The sequence below is a fragment of the Camelus dromedarius genome, chromosome 8 (assembly GCF_036321535.1).
Source record: "Camelus dromedarius isolate mCamDro1 chromosome 8, mCamDro1.pat, whole genome shotgun sequence".
Lineage (NCBI taxonomy): Eukaryota > Metazoa > Chordata > Mammalia > Artiodactyla > Camelidae > Camelus > Camelus dromedarius.
This window is the reverse complement of record NC_087443.1, coordinates 19,802,780-19,817,918: the sequence shown is the minus strand read 5'-3', so window position 1 is coordinate 19,817,918 and position 15,139 is coordinate 19,802,780. Positions and strand designations below refer to the sequence as shown.

Sequence of the window (15,139 nt, the reverse complement as noted above, 5' to 3'; positions counted from 1 at the left end):
AACTCTAATTTGAAAAGATACCTGTACCCCAGTGTTCATAGCAGCACTATTTACAATAGCCAAGACATGGAAACAACCTAAATGTCTATCGACAGATGACTGGGTAAAGAAGTTGTGGTATATATACACAATGAAATACTACTCAGTCATAAAAAAGAATAAAGTAATGCCATTTGCAGCAACATGGGTGGATCTGGAGACTGTCATTCTAAGTGAAGTAAGCCAGAAAGAGAGACAAATATCATATGAGATCACTTACACATGGAATCCCCCCACCCCAAAAAAGACAAATGAACTTCTTTACAAAACAGAAACAGACTCATAGACATAGGAAACAAACTTATGGTTACCGGTGAGGGAAGAGGGTGGGAAGGGATAAATTGGGAATTTCAGATCTGCAGATATAGCTACTGTATATAAAAAAGAGAAACAACAAGTCCTAATGTAAATCACAGGGAACTATATCAAATACCTTGTAGTAACCTATAATGAAAAAGAATATGAAAACGAATATACGTATGTACATGTATGACTGAAACATTATGCTGTACACCAGAAGTTGACACAACATTGTAACTGACTATATTGCAATTTTAAAAAATTAAAAATAGAACTACCATGTGATCCAGGGATTCCACTCATAGCTATAAATCCAAACAGAACTCAAAGCAGGGACTCAAAGAGACACATACATCCATGTTCACAGCAGCATTATTGGCAGTAGCTAACAGGAGGAAGCAGCCCAAGTGTCCACCGACAGATGAATGGATAAACCAAGTGTGGTATACACGTAAACTGAAACATTATTCAGCCCTGAAAAGGAAGGAAATTCTGACCCATGTTGCAACATGGATGGCCTATGACCACATTATGCTCAGTGAAATAAGCCAGCCACAAAAATATAAATACCATTCTAGGTACCGCCCACCCATAGGAGGTACCTAGAATGGTCAAATTTATAAAGACAAAGCAGAAGGGTGGTTTTCAGGGGCTGGGGGAGGGGAGAGTGGAGAGTTGTTATTTCATGAGTACAGAATTTCATAGGATGAAAAGATCCCTGAAGATTGCCCAGCAAGGTGAGTGTACCCAACACCGCTGAACTGTATGCTTAAAAATTGTTAAGATGGTACATTTCATGTTATGTGTATTTTAGCACAGTTAAGAACCATGCAGTTCTAGTGGAGCAGAAAGTCAAGACAGGCAGGTAAACGTGACTTCCAGGTGAGAGTGGGAAGTGCTAAGATACAGGTGAGGCCAGGGATCATCGGAGAGGCCCTGAAGTCAGATGAATGGGGAGGCGGTGGGTCTGTGAGCCAGCTGCACTGATGAGGAAGAGGAAAGGGACAAGCCCGGGCATCCTGAGAAGTGACAGACAGGCTCCGCTCACCAGCGGATCTGCAGGTGAGGAAGGAGAAGGCACCTAGATTCCGGATGGCAGGGACCTCCCCAGTGGAGCAGGAACCTGGGGAAGGTAATGAGTTCTGAGTGTGCCGTGGTAAATCCATGGTGCACATGGGGCCCCCAGGGGAGTGTATTATAAACAGTCCCAGTCTGGAACTGACTTGAAGACCCAGGTTAGGGAACCAATGGCTGCTGCACCTGTGAGAGTGTTGAGTCTCCCAGGCAATGTCTTCAAGGAGAAGAGGACCCCAGAGACGCCATCACTCTGGAGAGGCGAAGGAGGGGAAGCCAGCCTAATAGTCTGGGGAGGGGCAATGGCCAGGAGGGAAAGCAGTCGGCTAGGGTGATGACAGGGGACCCACATTCACCTCCAGGGACAAGGGCATCGGTACATCTGGGGGTCAGTGATAAAGTGTCATGAGTTGGCAATGGGTGGTCACTGACATGCAGAGGCATAACTCTGATGCCTGGCAGAAGCCAGATTTGTGGAGAAATGGGGCTGACGGGGCCTCAGAAAGAAGGCGGTGAGTGAGCCGCATCTTGGAGATGAGCGGGAGCTCTGTGGGAGGATGAACGGGGCGGCAGGTGCAGGACAGAGCCTGTGGGGCCAACGGTAAGAGGACCTGGACCACAGAGGTCCAGGAGTGGAGCAGGAGACAGATGATGACGGCCCGCTCCCCGCAGGAAGCTGTGCTTCATTCTGGAGGTGATGGGGGAGCTACTGGAGTATTTTAAGCAGGGAAATGACATGCTTGGAGTTGTGTTTTAGCAAAATCCCCAGGTAGCAATGTGAGGGAGGGATCAGAGGGAAAGAGACAGGATACAAGAGACCCACTGGGAAACGTGGTAATTAAGCCCCTGACGTTCCTGATTTTTCTGTGTCTTCAGTCTTTGACTCACAAGAGATCACTTTCTCCTTAGAGAACGGGGGTGGCCTGATTTTTCCAGCCACCGAATGCTGCATACAAGTGACTTGACTACAGAGAGAGAGGACTCAGGGTGAGGCACCGCGGGATCGTCCGTGCGGAGGTGTGACCCTGGGGCAGAAGGAACGTAGGAAAGTTTGCAGAGCCCACAGGACTGCGGCCTCTCCTCTGTTGGTTAGTTTGGGGATGCTGACTCCCCTCCCCAAGACCTCATGCTCCCCATTGCAAATTCTCCTTTAAACACCGAGGTCTTGCCTCCGTATCACAGAAGCTGTTTTCCTCCATTCGGGCTCTAAGTCAATAGATGACTTAATGCCATAGAAATAAATCAAATGCACTTCTGGCTTTCTCTGTTTCTTCTGAAATAAGGAAGCAATGACAGTTTTTCTTGGAAGTGTGTGAATTCTCTCATTGGGTTCAGGGAGCCCTTAATCACAGGGAGGAAATGGGGGTCCTCACAAGGCTTTGGAGGAGTCTTTGAGTCAGTGCCCGTCCCCCCGCCCTCAATTTGAAGGAAAACTACATATTTTGAGTTTTGTGAAGGTGCTTCCCCGCCCCCTAAGGATGAAGAACCACTGATACATTGAAGCAATGACTCACTGTCAATGTTTAAGGTTGTTGGACCAACAGATCATGCTGTCAATCAGAGAGAGCCTCAGTGATAACGCAGGGCCCTAAGATCTGATGAGCCAACTTTGAGAGCAGCTTGTTGTGTTTGGCTGTTTTGTTAAAACAGCAGAGAGCTGTTTTGATACCTTGATAATAAAGAGTCTGAAATGCCTTTCTCACCTCTTTTTTTATCTTGAATTCTCATCTTTTTTTTTTTTTTAATCCTTCCAACCTCTGTTAGTATCTGGTATATTTCTTGCAAAATGCCACGTTATCTTGGAAACATAAGAAAAGGTTCCCGCTTGTTAATGCTCTGAGGATGAAAAACACAAGGACCCAGGCTTGTCAGTTCTGCCTGGAGTCTGGACGGTCTGCTGGGATTCTGCACATGCAGCTGAGACGAGCGAGCCTGCAAAGCACCTAGCAGCAGGGCCGGCACACAGTAGGCGCTCAATAAATGGAGGGTCTGCTTTCTTGCCAATGAGTCAGAGGAGGCAGCGGGCAGGTGGTTTTCTTGGGGTGAGCATGTGTCAACCTTACTTTGGAAAGAGGGGCTGGGGGGCTGGAGGGCTCTGACCGCTCCAAGAAGTCCTGTTTTACGGATTTTGAGGCAAAATGCAACAGTTACAGAATTAAACACCCAAACCCGTACCAGGCCCCAAAGAAAAGATGTCTTCAAATTATTTTCTAAATTATCCACCAAGATCTGTGTGAGTCGACAAGTAGCTATTGACTTTAGTTTCAGCCGCCATCAAGACTCATTGATCTGAGAGATTAAATATTGACCAAATGAGACTGAGGTCAATGCCGATCTCCTGGGAAAATAAATCTTAATATTAACCAAAACCTGCCGACGCTAGGCCTGGCATTTTTAACTCCAAACTGCTAGTCAGACAGAAGTCCCTTCAAAGTCAGCTCTTTTCTTTCTGGTGTACTGTTATGGGGGCAAACGGGTCTCCAAATTGACTCGTTTCTGGAAAATCTGGTATAAAAAAAAGTTTAAGTCTTTTCATATCTTAACTGATCTAAGGACATTTGGCATTTAAGAACTGTCACGGGGGCTATTTCCTTAAAAGAAAGAAGCCTTTTTGAAATGCACATAACTGGCCCGACTTACTTTCTGTGACAATTAATAATTTCCTATGTTGATTCTCCATCCAGAGAAGCAGGAACAAAGAGCTCAAACGGACACACACCCAAACAGCAACAAAAGTTTGTGATTAGGACCAGTTATTTTTGAAAATGCGGTTGAATCCACTCTGTTCCTAAGTGGCCCCCAACTGCATAAAGCTGCATTCTGTACCCACTAGATGTACAACTGATTTTTGTTCAGTGGGTTAATGAAAGGTGGGGCCCGCCTAGCTGTGGACTAGGGCAAGTTGTCCATTCAAGGCTGATGGCACTGCCCTACCCCCTGGGGGCAGCAGCACGGGAAACGCAATGCTCCCCGCTGTGGGCTGTCGGGACTCACTCTTCTTAAACAGAGTGTGTGTGTGTCCTCACGTGCAAATGTGGGGATGGGAGGGACTTAGTGTGACAATTAAATATAATGACATGCAAAAAGTGCTTTTTCTTCTAAACCCCTGGGATATATAATTGGAACTTCAAAAGATCTGTTTCTGTTGTTACCAGGGGTGAGAGACTGGATTAGAAACATGAAGCCCTAAGAAACTTGGAGAGAATGTGAGGTGGGGGAAATTTACAAAGCATAATCATTCTTGAGTTTGTTGATAAAGATCAGGACTGAGAAGAAAAGATATGGAAAAGATACCCACATGCACACACAGAGGTGCAGTGATACCCCAGCTCAGGGAGACTGAGCTCAGACTCTCTATCTGGGGAGACTGACTCTCACCCACAGGATGCAGGATGCTCCAAGGCAAGTTGAGAGTTTTAGCCTTTATGTTCAACTGAGTTTCCCAAAGCCCACAGAATGACCAGAGAGCTACCAAAATCAGCAAAAATTCCGCTGCTGCAGTTGAAGACAAGACACAGGTGTAGTCAGTAGAGCAGAACGGATGAGGGATTTTTGATGATACGAACCAGACGAAATCACACTGTACGAAAAGCCCTTCGGAACCCACAGTTCACTGCAGACAAAAGGAGGCTCTCTTTGGGAAAACAAAGGACCCATCCTCTCCAGGAGAATGGTGGGAAATCTGGGCACACAATAGCCTTGGGGCAAGGCCGAGCCCTCAAGAGGGTGTCAGAACCACACACAGAGATCCAGGCTCCACTCTGAGGCAAGGTTTCAAATAAGCTGGTTAAACTCTTACATTTGGATCCAGAAGGACACAGGTTCAAGTCCTGACTACAGCCCACAAGCTGCATGACCTTGGGTAAGTCGTCCACCATCACCTTACTGACTCTGAGTCTCCCTGGGGCCCGCTATAAAAGCAGAATGACATAACTTGCTCCACAAAGCTGGTGTGCAAAATCGACAACACATCCCCGCCCTGCTCGACACTGGTCTGATGGGGAGAACACGGCAGGGACCAGAGCAGACAACCTCCCTGCCTTCTCGGACCTTGCATTCTGACAGAAGAGAGACACAATTAGTAGGTAAATATAAAAGTATGGTGGGTGGTGCTTTGCACAGGGTTTCAGGAAGGCTTCTCCTTGGGGGGATGTTGGAATAGAGACCCCGGGGCTGAGTGATAAGCCCCAGGCATACCCTGGGGAGGACGGTCCAGGCAGAGCAGACAGCAGACACAAAGGCCCGACCAGAACTTGCTTCAGGACCGGCAAGGAGGCCAGAATAGTCGGAAGGGAATGAGGAAGGGGGACAGTGATAAAAATGATGTCGAAGAGGCAACAGAGGCTAGACCACGACAGGGCTGTGCTGTCCAAGATGGTAAGCCACTGGCCAAATGTGGCTATTAAGCACTGAAATGTGGTTCTGAAATGAGATGTGCAGTACGTGTAACATACACACAGGATTTTGAAGACACAGTCCAACAATAAGCATGAAAAATATGTCATTAATAATTTTTATACTGGTTATACAGTTCAGTGCTAATATTTTGATATATTGGGCTGAGTAAGCGATATAATTAAAACTGGTTGCACCTGTTCCTTTTTACTTCTTTAACGTGGCTCCTGGAAAATTTAAGTGACACATACGGCTTACATGATACGAGGCATCAGAGGCCATAAAAGGATTTCGTCGTTTACGTCGAGCAATGTGGGAAGTACACAGAAATGCACATCAAGTGCTTAGCATGTTTCCCAGAACAGAGTGGAGAACGTTTACGAAACTAGAATTCCATTCATAGACAAACTGCCCAAATGTAAAGGGAAATATATTTGGCGGGAGGACACTAGATTCAAAAAAAGTTATCACGAAACGAATAAAAGTTAAGTTTAAATAATTATTTAGCACGTAGTAATGAAGTTTAATGAAATTACCAAGTAATGACTATTGAAATATGAAACATAAAATTAAATAACAAAGAATGTGACAAAAAAAGAGTGACAGCCAAAATTGGATCCATTCCTGAATTCCAAACGGATCAGAAAAAACAGACCGAAAAAAAAAAAAAAAAGAGAAACCATATAAGTATCTCATTTCAGCCCTCCTGCTTCTAAGCTCATTTCCATGATGCCAATGAGATTAAGTATTTTTCATGAGCTGACTGGCTATTTGTATAGCTTCATTTGTGAAGCACAAATTTAAGGCTTCTGCCTATTTTTTTGGAGAGTTGTCTTTTTCTTTTATTTTTTAACTGATTTGTAGGTGTTCACAAATTCTAGGTCAGAGTCCTCTGTCAGGTCTCTGCATGACAGAGATGTTCTCCGGATGGGTGGTTTCCCTTTTCGTTTTTGAACAAGTATCTTGAAGCAGAACAGACATTCTAAATTTCAATGGAGTCCAAAGTTTTCCAACTTTTCCCTCATGGCTGGTCCATTATGTATCTTGTTTGAAAAATCTTTGCTCACCCGGATGAGGGGCAGATATGCTATTTTTAGGAAGCTTTCTTTTTGCTTTTCCTACTAAGTGGATGGACTTTCTCTAATTAATTGTTGTATGTGTGGAGTACCGGCTACGGGTCATCGTTTTTCATGTGAATATCCAACAGACCCATCACCATGTACTGAAAAGATCACCCCCTCTTCCCTGCACTGCAGTGTCACTTTTGTCATAAAATCAAGTGACAGTGCATACGTAGAGACGTCTGAGGCTCTTTATTCTGCTTCTTTGGTTTATTTGTCTGTTCTTGCTCATATCATGACTTAATGTTTGGCTTAATTAGTGCAGTTTTAATGTAAAGCTCATGACTTGGCAGAGAAATTCTCCACTTTGTTCTTTTCCTTCAAGATTGTCTTGGCCCTTTGCAGGACGTAGACATTTTAGAACAGGCTTGCCCGTTTCTCTACCTCTCCTTCTTTCTCCCTTTCTCTCCCCGCCCCCGCCAAAGACACAGCTGCTGAACAAAATTAGCCACAAATTAAATAACAGTATGACTAGAAACTTAAAAAAATGAAATATCCATGCATCCCCACTGATACAAAGAAATTAGTGAGTAAATCAGTGAGGGAAGGGGTCCAGCTCTTCCTTATAGAAGAATTTCAAGTAGTAAGTGTAGATGGATTGAGGAAAACAGAAAATCACCATCAGTTCCCCATTGTAATAACTACTACAGGCAAAATCCACCACAAAACGTTAAAATGAGCAGACGAGAGTTCAAGGAAAAACAGGATATTTGTATAGGCTTGATGTGTCTCCCCTAAAATACGTATGAATTACTGCAGTGGTTTTCATATATGTCCATGAAGTCTTAACTCTCCTCCCCTTGAGTGCCACCTGGATTTAGTGACTGGCTTCTAACAAATTGAATATGAAAAGGAAAAAATATTAACTTTATATTGAAGAAGGCCAGCAGACACCAGCTTACTCAGGTGGCCAAGATGCACACTACGAGACACGTGGACAGCACGTCCCCTCCACATGACACAATGAGAAAGGAGGATCTCGTCTGTGTTGTTCTTCCCCTAAGTCCGTAACCTCATTTCTAATCATCAGAAACACCTCAGAGCAGCCCAAATCCAGGGATGTTCTAAAAACGAACTAGCTGCTCCTCTTTCAAAGTGTCAGGGCCACAGAAGACAGACAGTGGCAGTGGCACAGATTGGAGGAGGCTAAGGAGACATGACAACTCAATGCAATGTAATGTCCTGGATTGGCTCCTGGACCAGAAAAAGAACATCCATGGAAATACTGCTGCAATCTGGTCAAAGTCTGGAGTGCAGTTACCGGTTAGGTACTGATGGTGATTTCTCAGTTTTGACAAATACACCGTGGCTGTATAAGATGGCAACGTCAGGAGAAGCTGGGCAAATTGTAGACAGGAACTCCGTAGCATCTTTATAACGCTTCCATGCATGTAAACTTAGCTGACAATAAAGAAGTATATTTCCTGGAAAGCTCTTCAGTAGACTCTTCAGAGAGGTTATTTGGCAAATTTATACAACTGGTCCACTTTCTATTTTACCCATTCTTGAGTGTGCTTTTCTCCTTCTTTTCAAAAAGAAGCATTGATAACAAAAAGTAATTCCATTTGAATTTTTACAAAGCTACTCTGGAGAAGATGTGGTATATGTGTGTGTGTGTATATATATATATATATATATATATATATATATATACACACGTTAGAATACTACTCTGCCATAAAAAAGAATAAAATAATACCATTTACAGCAACATAGATGGACTAGAGATGATCATACTAAGTTAAGTCAGTCAGACAGAGTTTAAACACAAATATCATATGATACCATTTATATGTGGAATCTAAAATATGACACAAATGAACTTATTTACAAATCAGAAATAGATTCACAGACGTAGAAAACAAACTATGGTTATCAAAGGGGGAAGAGGTGGGCAGAGGGATAAATTAGAAGTTTGGAATTAACATATACACACTGCTTTATATAAAATAAACAACAGGGACCTGCTGTATCGCACAGGGAGCTACATTCAATATCTTTAATAACCCACGATGGAAAAGAATCGGAAAAAGAATATATATATTCTGTATATATTTAAAATCACTTTGCTGTACACCTGAAACTAACACAACATTGCAAATCAACCATACTTCCAAAAAGAAAAAGAAAGCCACTCTGGGAACTAGGTACAGAAAAGCTGGCTCAAAAGCTGACCCAAGAAGAGAGAGCAGCTCTGTTGGGGACAAAGCGTCAAGAACCTGGAGCGTGTTTTGAGTGAATAAAGGCCCTCCTGGGACCTCAGTGTGTTCAAGGCTCGAAAGGACAGCACGCAGCTTGTGGTCACTCACCAGGGTGACTTTCCTCTGTGGCTTCAGCAGCTTCGGTTTGTGGAACGTGGCGGCGATGGGAGCTGTGGAAGCATGTCAAGGGTTGAGTCTGCAACTCCTGCCAGGACTCTTAAAGCCCACGTACCCTGAGCAGCGTGGACACAGAGACCCGGGGGCCCCTTCCCGCCCTCGTGGGAGAGCTCGAGTTTCTGACCTAAGTATCAGCCAGTCTGGTGCCCCTCGGGGAAGGGTGGTCCGTTCCCAGCCTTGGGACCCCGCAACAAGGTCAACAAAACAACTGCATGAAACACCACCAGCTACAAAGAGGTCAGGTGTGCAGGTGAGAACCAGAGGCACTTGGTGAAGGCTGAGGCTGGGACCTTCCCTAGGGCTTCATCCTAACTGCACACTAACACTGACAGCAGTGACCTCTGACCCTCACAGCAGCCTGGTGAGGTCATCAGGGAGGGTCTTACTGTCCCCATTAGACAGAGGAGGAAACTGAGGCTCTTCCCCCAACGCCATGCAGATAACAAGTATTTAGATGATCTGGGACTTGAACTCAAAGCCAGGCTCCACCACGTGGCTCTCTGAGTGTCATTTTCTTCTTTCTTAAGGGAGGGCACTGTCTACTCTGACGGAATGAGACAATACAGCAGGAGCCTACCTGGCCCAGAGCAGCGGCTCTCCGCTGCCTTCCCTCCCCAGACCCACACGTGTCATGCCTCCTGGAACACCCACGCCTCCCAGCCCCTTCTGCCCACCCAGTCTCAACACCACTGCCTTTCATCAAAGGGCTCGAAGCGTCCCTAGGAGACACGCGTGAAGTCCCAATTGAGGGACAGAACGTATCTTGCCTTGTTATTAAGCTGTTCACCTGGGCAATCCTTGTATTCCTAACTCCGTATCAAATTCTTTGACCTATGAACTTCTCTTAAATTGGCCACAGTTATTTGAGGAAGCGTTTTAGTCCTCAACTCTGGAAACGCCCATCTGCCTTACTTGTGCCACTCTAAGTCATAACTGGAGTCAAGGGCTAACCTTCATTTTATCCCCAGGCCAAACCCAAAGTAAATGACACGCCTAGCTGACATCTTTTGGAGAATCAGAGAGCCTTCTTTGCCTTGAACGAACCAAGAGGATGCGGTTGCCCCACTCTGCTATGTGCAGAGCATGTTAATAGTTCAAAGCGAAATACAGTGTGGAATAGTCTGGAGAGACTGACCCCTGCCTCCAGCTCCCTGCTAAAGCCAACCTTGGCCATTGGCATTGCCCCCCGCCTGCCTCAGGGACGGGGCTTAGTTATGACCAGAAGCTAGGTGGGGCTCTCCAGATCATATGATCATGGCTGTCGTGTCCTCCATCTGCCTGCTCCCCCGTCCTGATCTCACATGAAACCCCACGCCCACTTCTGATCAAGCGTGGCAGTCTCCACATGAGTGACGACGGCTGGCTAGGGTCCTACCTTTGGCAGGGACTGCGGGAGGAATGTCGGGTTTCTCCTTCCGCCTCTTGCCCTTCTTGGGCTGCAGTGGGGCCAAGCTGGTCACGCTGGTGACGGTCTCCCCGGAGCTGTAGAAGAAAAAGGTCCTGGTGAAGGCAGAGGCAGGTTTGTTCCAGACAAAAGGAAAGGAAGCAATAGTTTTGGGTGCCCCATGTGTATGAGGTAGGGTTCTCCTACAGCTGAGCTGGGATCACTCTGTGTTTGTCTCCAGGGATGTCTGGAGATCTGGTACTGACCCTTGGCTAAGATAAAGATGATGAGATGAATTAGGGATTTATAACGTGCTGTTTAAAGTTGCAAAACCACTGGAGAGACCCAGGGCTAGCTTGTCTCTGTTCTTCAGGGATGAATAGATTGGTGGTTTGCACCTGGGTTTACATGGTCTGGCTTGGTGACTTCACCAGTAGGCTATGAAGATATTATGAAACACTTCCCTTCCCCTGAAGTCCCCTAAAACAAGCTTTCCTGTACATTTCTTTGTGGCCCACAATCCAGAGACAGAGCAGCACTTGTGCAAGTGAGAAAGGACCCTGGGGAGCTGCACCCAGGAGTCCCTAGGGTCCCCCTGGTCATTCACGCTATCGCCTCCTGCTGGACCAGTGCCTCCAAGGTAAAAGCTGAGTCAACCCTCAGGAGTGTTGTATTTTCAATTATCTTGGTGATTATCTGTGTAATTCTTTCTATGTGTTATCCATTATAACCCAAAGTGATGGGGTTGACGAGCATTATATTACAGGTAAGAAAACCAAGATCCAAAGATGCTAAGTGACTTGCTCTAAGGGACACTGTTAGTAAGCAGCAGACACAAAAGACTGGCCTGATGTGAGACGTGTTCTTGATGCTACTACCTCTGGGGTGGAGCCCACACACTTCCCTGAATGGCCATCAGTCTTATTTCAAATACATCTTATGGGTTCCAGCAACCCAGAGGGAAATCTCTTTTTTAGAATCTCTTATCCTTGGGGACATGTTCCGACCAGGTAGGTACCAAGAGAAGCTATCCTCCTAATACAAAAAGGACTTCTAGAAATCCGTAAGATATGACCAACAGCCTAATAATCAAAATGAATGAATGTGGTACAAGGTTTTTCACCCAAGAAGAGAGGCTCGTACCTAGGAAAACATGCTAAGATCTCCTCATGAAAGAGGAATCCAAATTAAAATGTACTGCACTTTCTTTCTCCAAGTATCAGAACAGCAACCATCAAACTTAAGGCAAAGCACTGTTTTGGCAAGGCTGTGGGGAATCGGGCACTCAGAAGTATTGCTGGTATGAGTCTAAACCCTTCCTGATGGCGAATAATTCGGCAACAGAATAATAGGGGTATCAGAAACAAAGGCTCATACTCTGTGACCTGGGAATTTCACTTCTGAGAGTTTATTCTGTAAATATCCTTGCACAAGTACAAGATGTACATTACAGTGCTATTCGTAACAGCATTAGATTAGAGACAACCTAACTGTCCATCAGCAGGGGACTGGCTAAGGAAATTATGGTGAATCCACAGACACCCACACATGGGGTCCTCTGTAGCTGTAACGAGGGATGAAGAGGCTGTTTATGTACTGAAAAGGAAAGACACATTGTTAAGTGAAAAAGCAAGGAGTTGGACAATGCATAAAATGAGTCATTTTTAGTACAGAAATATGGGAGAATAATAGATATTAGTACTTAGGCACACAAACACAGAGAAACTTTGGAAATATTCACAAGGATTTAAAAATAGTGGTTTTAAGCATGTCCATGCTAAGGAACGAAACAGATGGGAGACTGGATAGGGAGAATGAGCACTGTATTTATATATTTGTAAATGAATAACTGTACTTTTAAACTTTAATTTATTAAAGCCGGAGGTTGTATAATCTTTGAAAAACAGTAAATTAAATACAAATAAATACCTACATATATTTAATAAAAGAAAACAGACAATTCTAATAGAATCCTAGAGTTTTAAAAATAAACAAAGACTGAATCACACATTGTGGGAAAATTTCCAAGAATATAGTTCACCACTGAGAATCCCCAGAAGATAGCTCATTTTTATGGGGAACAGAAATTCTAACTGGCCATGGCTTTAGAATACGGGGTCAATCGTGTAAATTCACAAACAGCCAAAAAGGAATGCGTGTTTCCAAAACTCTCTGGCCACTAAGAGAAAACAAGGGATCAGAAACCCTCAGAATTGTTTAAACACACAACCACACATACGGCTTCATTTCATTGCTTTTTAAACTCTTGAAATGTTTATTTTTTTCTCTCCATTATAAATGAATGCATGTTCACATTTTAAAATGGTCATGTCAGGCATGGAGATGAAAGGAAAGAAGCCTATCATAACCAAAACACAAACTTGGTAAATATTTCCAGACGTTTCCCTCTTTCCTGCTTTCTTTTTTAAATAGACTTTATTTTTTTAGAGCAGTTCTATGCTCACAACAAAATTGAGCAAAACGTACAGAGAGTTCCCATAGATCCCTGTCCCCCCCCCCCCCCCCCGGGCATGATGAACATCCCCCACCCGAGTGGTACATTTGTTGTAGCTGATGAAATACCTTGACACATCACTATCACCCAAAGTCTGCAGTTTACATTAGGATGCACCCCTGGTGTTGTACATTCTATGGGTGTGGACAAACAATGTATCCACTATCATAGTATCACACAGAATAGTTTCTGAGGCTCTGTAATTCCTCTGGGCTCCACCTATTCATCCCTCCCTCCCCTGCCTCCGGCAACCACTGATCCGTTTACAGTCTGCATAGTTTTGCCTTTTCCAGAATGCCATCTATAGCTCGAATCAAACAGTCTGTAGCTTTTTCAGATTGGCTTCATTCACTTAGAAATACGCATTTAAGTTTTCCCCATGTCTTTTCATAGCTTGAGAGCTCATTTCTTTTTAATGTTCAATAATATTCCATTGTCTGGATGTACCAGAGTTTATTTATCCATTCACCTACTGGAGGATATCTTGGTTGCTCCCAAGTTTGGGAGGTTATGAATAAAGCTACTATAAAGATCCATGTGCAGGTTTTATGTGTGAACATAAGTTTCACACAAAACTTACACACTGTGGGGGAGGATGTAGCTCAGTGGTAGAGCACATGCTTAGCATGCAGAAGGTCCTGGGTTCAATCCCCAGTACCTCCATTAAAAAAAATTAATTGATTAGCCTAATTACCCCTCCAAAAACAAAGAAAATTTTTTAAACTTATATATTGGTCCTAATATATTTTTTTTAATAATAATGTATTACAATTTTGCATCCTTCTTTCTACTTAATCTTCATTTTCCATATTGTTACATCCTCATGCTATTCCAGCGAGAAGGTATACCCCAGTTTACTTAGCCATTCTCTGACGTCTAAACATCTAATTGGTTTCCTAGTTTGCTATATAAATAACATTGCTATAAATATATGTGTGCATAATGGTTTCACATTCTTAGACTTTTGTTTTTAGGATGGACTCTTAGAGCGGGACTTACCAGTTCCCAGAGGGGGATCATATGAAAGGCTATTTAATCCCTACTGTCCAAATTATTTCCAACAAATTCATACTGCTTTATAACCATTTGGCCAATGGGTAAGGGTATTTTATATTTCCATGCTCTTTATTTTTGTGTGTGTGTATATATAGATATATATTTATATATAAAAATTGTATTTATATATAAAAATAATTTATATATATATTTATTTATTGAAGTATAGTCAGTTTACGATGTTGTGTCAATTGCTGGTGTGCAGCATAATGCTTCAGTCATACAAGAACATACGTATATTCGTTTTCATATTCCATGCTCTTTAACACCAGGTGTACCAGTTTAAAAAATGACTCATTTAATGAGAAAAAATATGCATTTCTCTGCTTGCCAGTGAGGATGAACGTGTCCTGTGTTTGTCTAAATGTGCTTCCTCATTTATGAATGACGGATGGACAACTTCTGCTATTATTTATCGAGATCTTGCATTTTTCTTACAGATTTGCATGCACCTTTTACATCAATCTGACATGTTTATTGCAAATATTGTCCCCAACTTTCTTTGACTTCTGGCTTTTTGTTAAATGCACGGTAATTTGTTTCTGTTAAAATCATTTGATGTTTTCTTTGTGTCTATTGCCTCTGAGTTTGGACTGTCCTCCCCAGCTGCACCTCATGCCCTGAAAAATCAAGTAACATTTCCCCTTCCTCTTCTCTTTTCTTGCAGTCAATTCTTCAGCTCTTTAATGAAACTTTGGGGACATTGTAAACTTTCATCTTTATGTCCAGGGCTTTCAGAGAGCTGAAAAAGATCTGCTTTGTCATCACCGTTCTCCTTGAAAACAGTAAAACTGCACTTAACTAAATTTAGTTCTAATTCATACTTCAATGCTGAGCCGTCCGTCACACGCAATGAGTCACTACAATGACACACGCC

At 43.5% G+C, this 15,139-nt stretch overlaps 1 protein-coding gene across 1 annotated transcript in view; it reads right to left on the bottom strand.

Annotated features, from left to right (window-relative positions):
- The window catches only part of VSTM4 (V-set and transmembrane domain containing 4), an 89,531-nt gene that overhangs the window by 21,287 nt on the left and 53,105 nt on the right, over positions 1 to 15,139 (bottom strand). Inside the window, exons 6-7 of the mRNA XM_031460978.2 lie at positions 10,683 to 10,789; positions 9,239 to 9,300 (exon numbers count right to left, since the gene is read on the bottom strand). Coding sequence (XP_031316838.1) covers positions 9,239 to 9,300; positions 10,683 to 10,789 — 169 coding nt within the window. The remainder of the gene's footprint in view (positions 1 to 9,238; positions 9,301 to 10,682; positions 10,790 to 15,139) is intronic.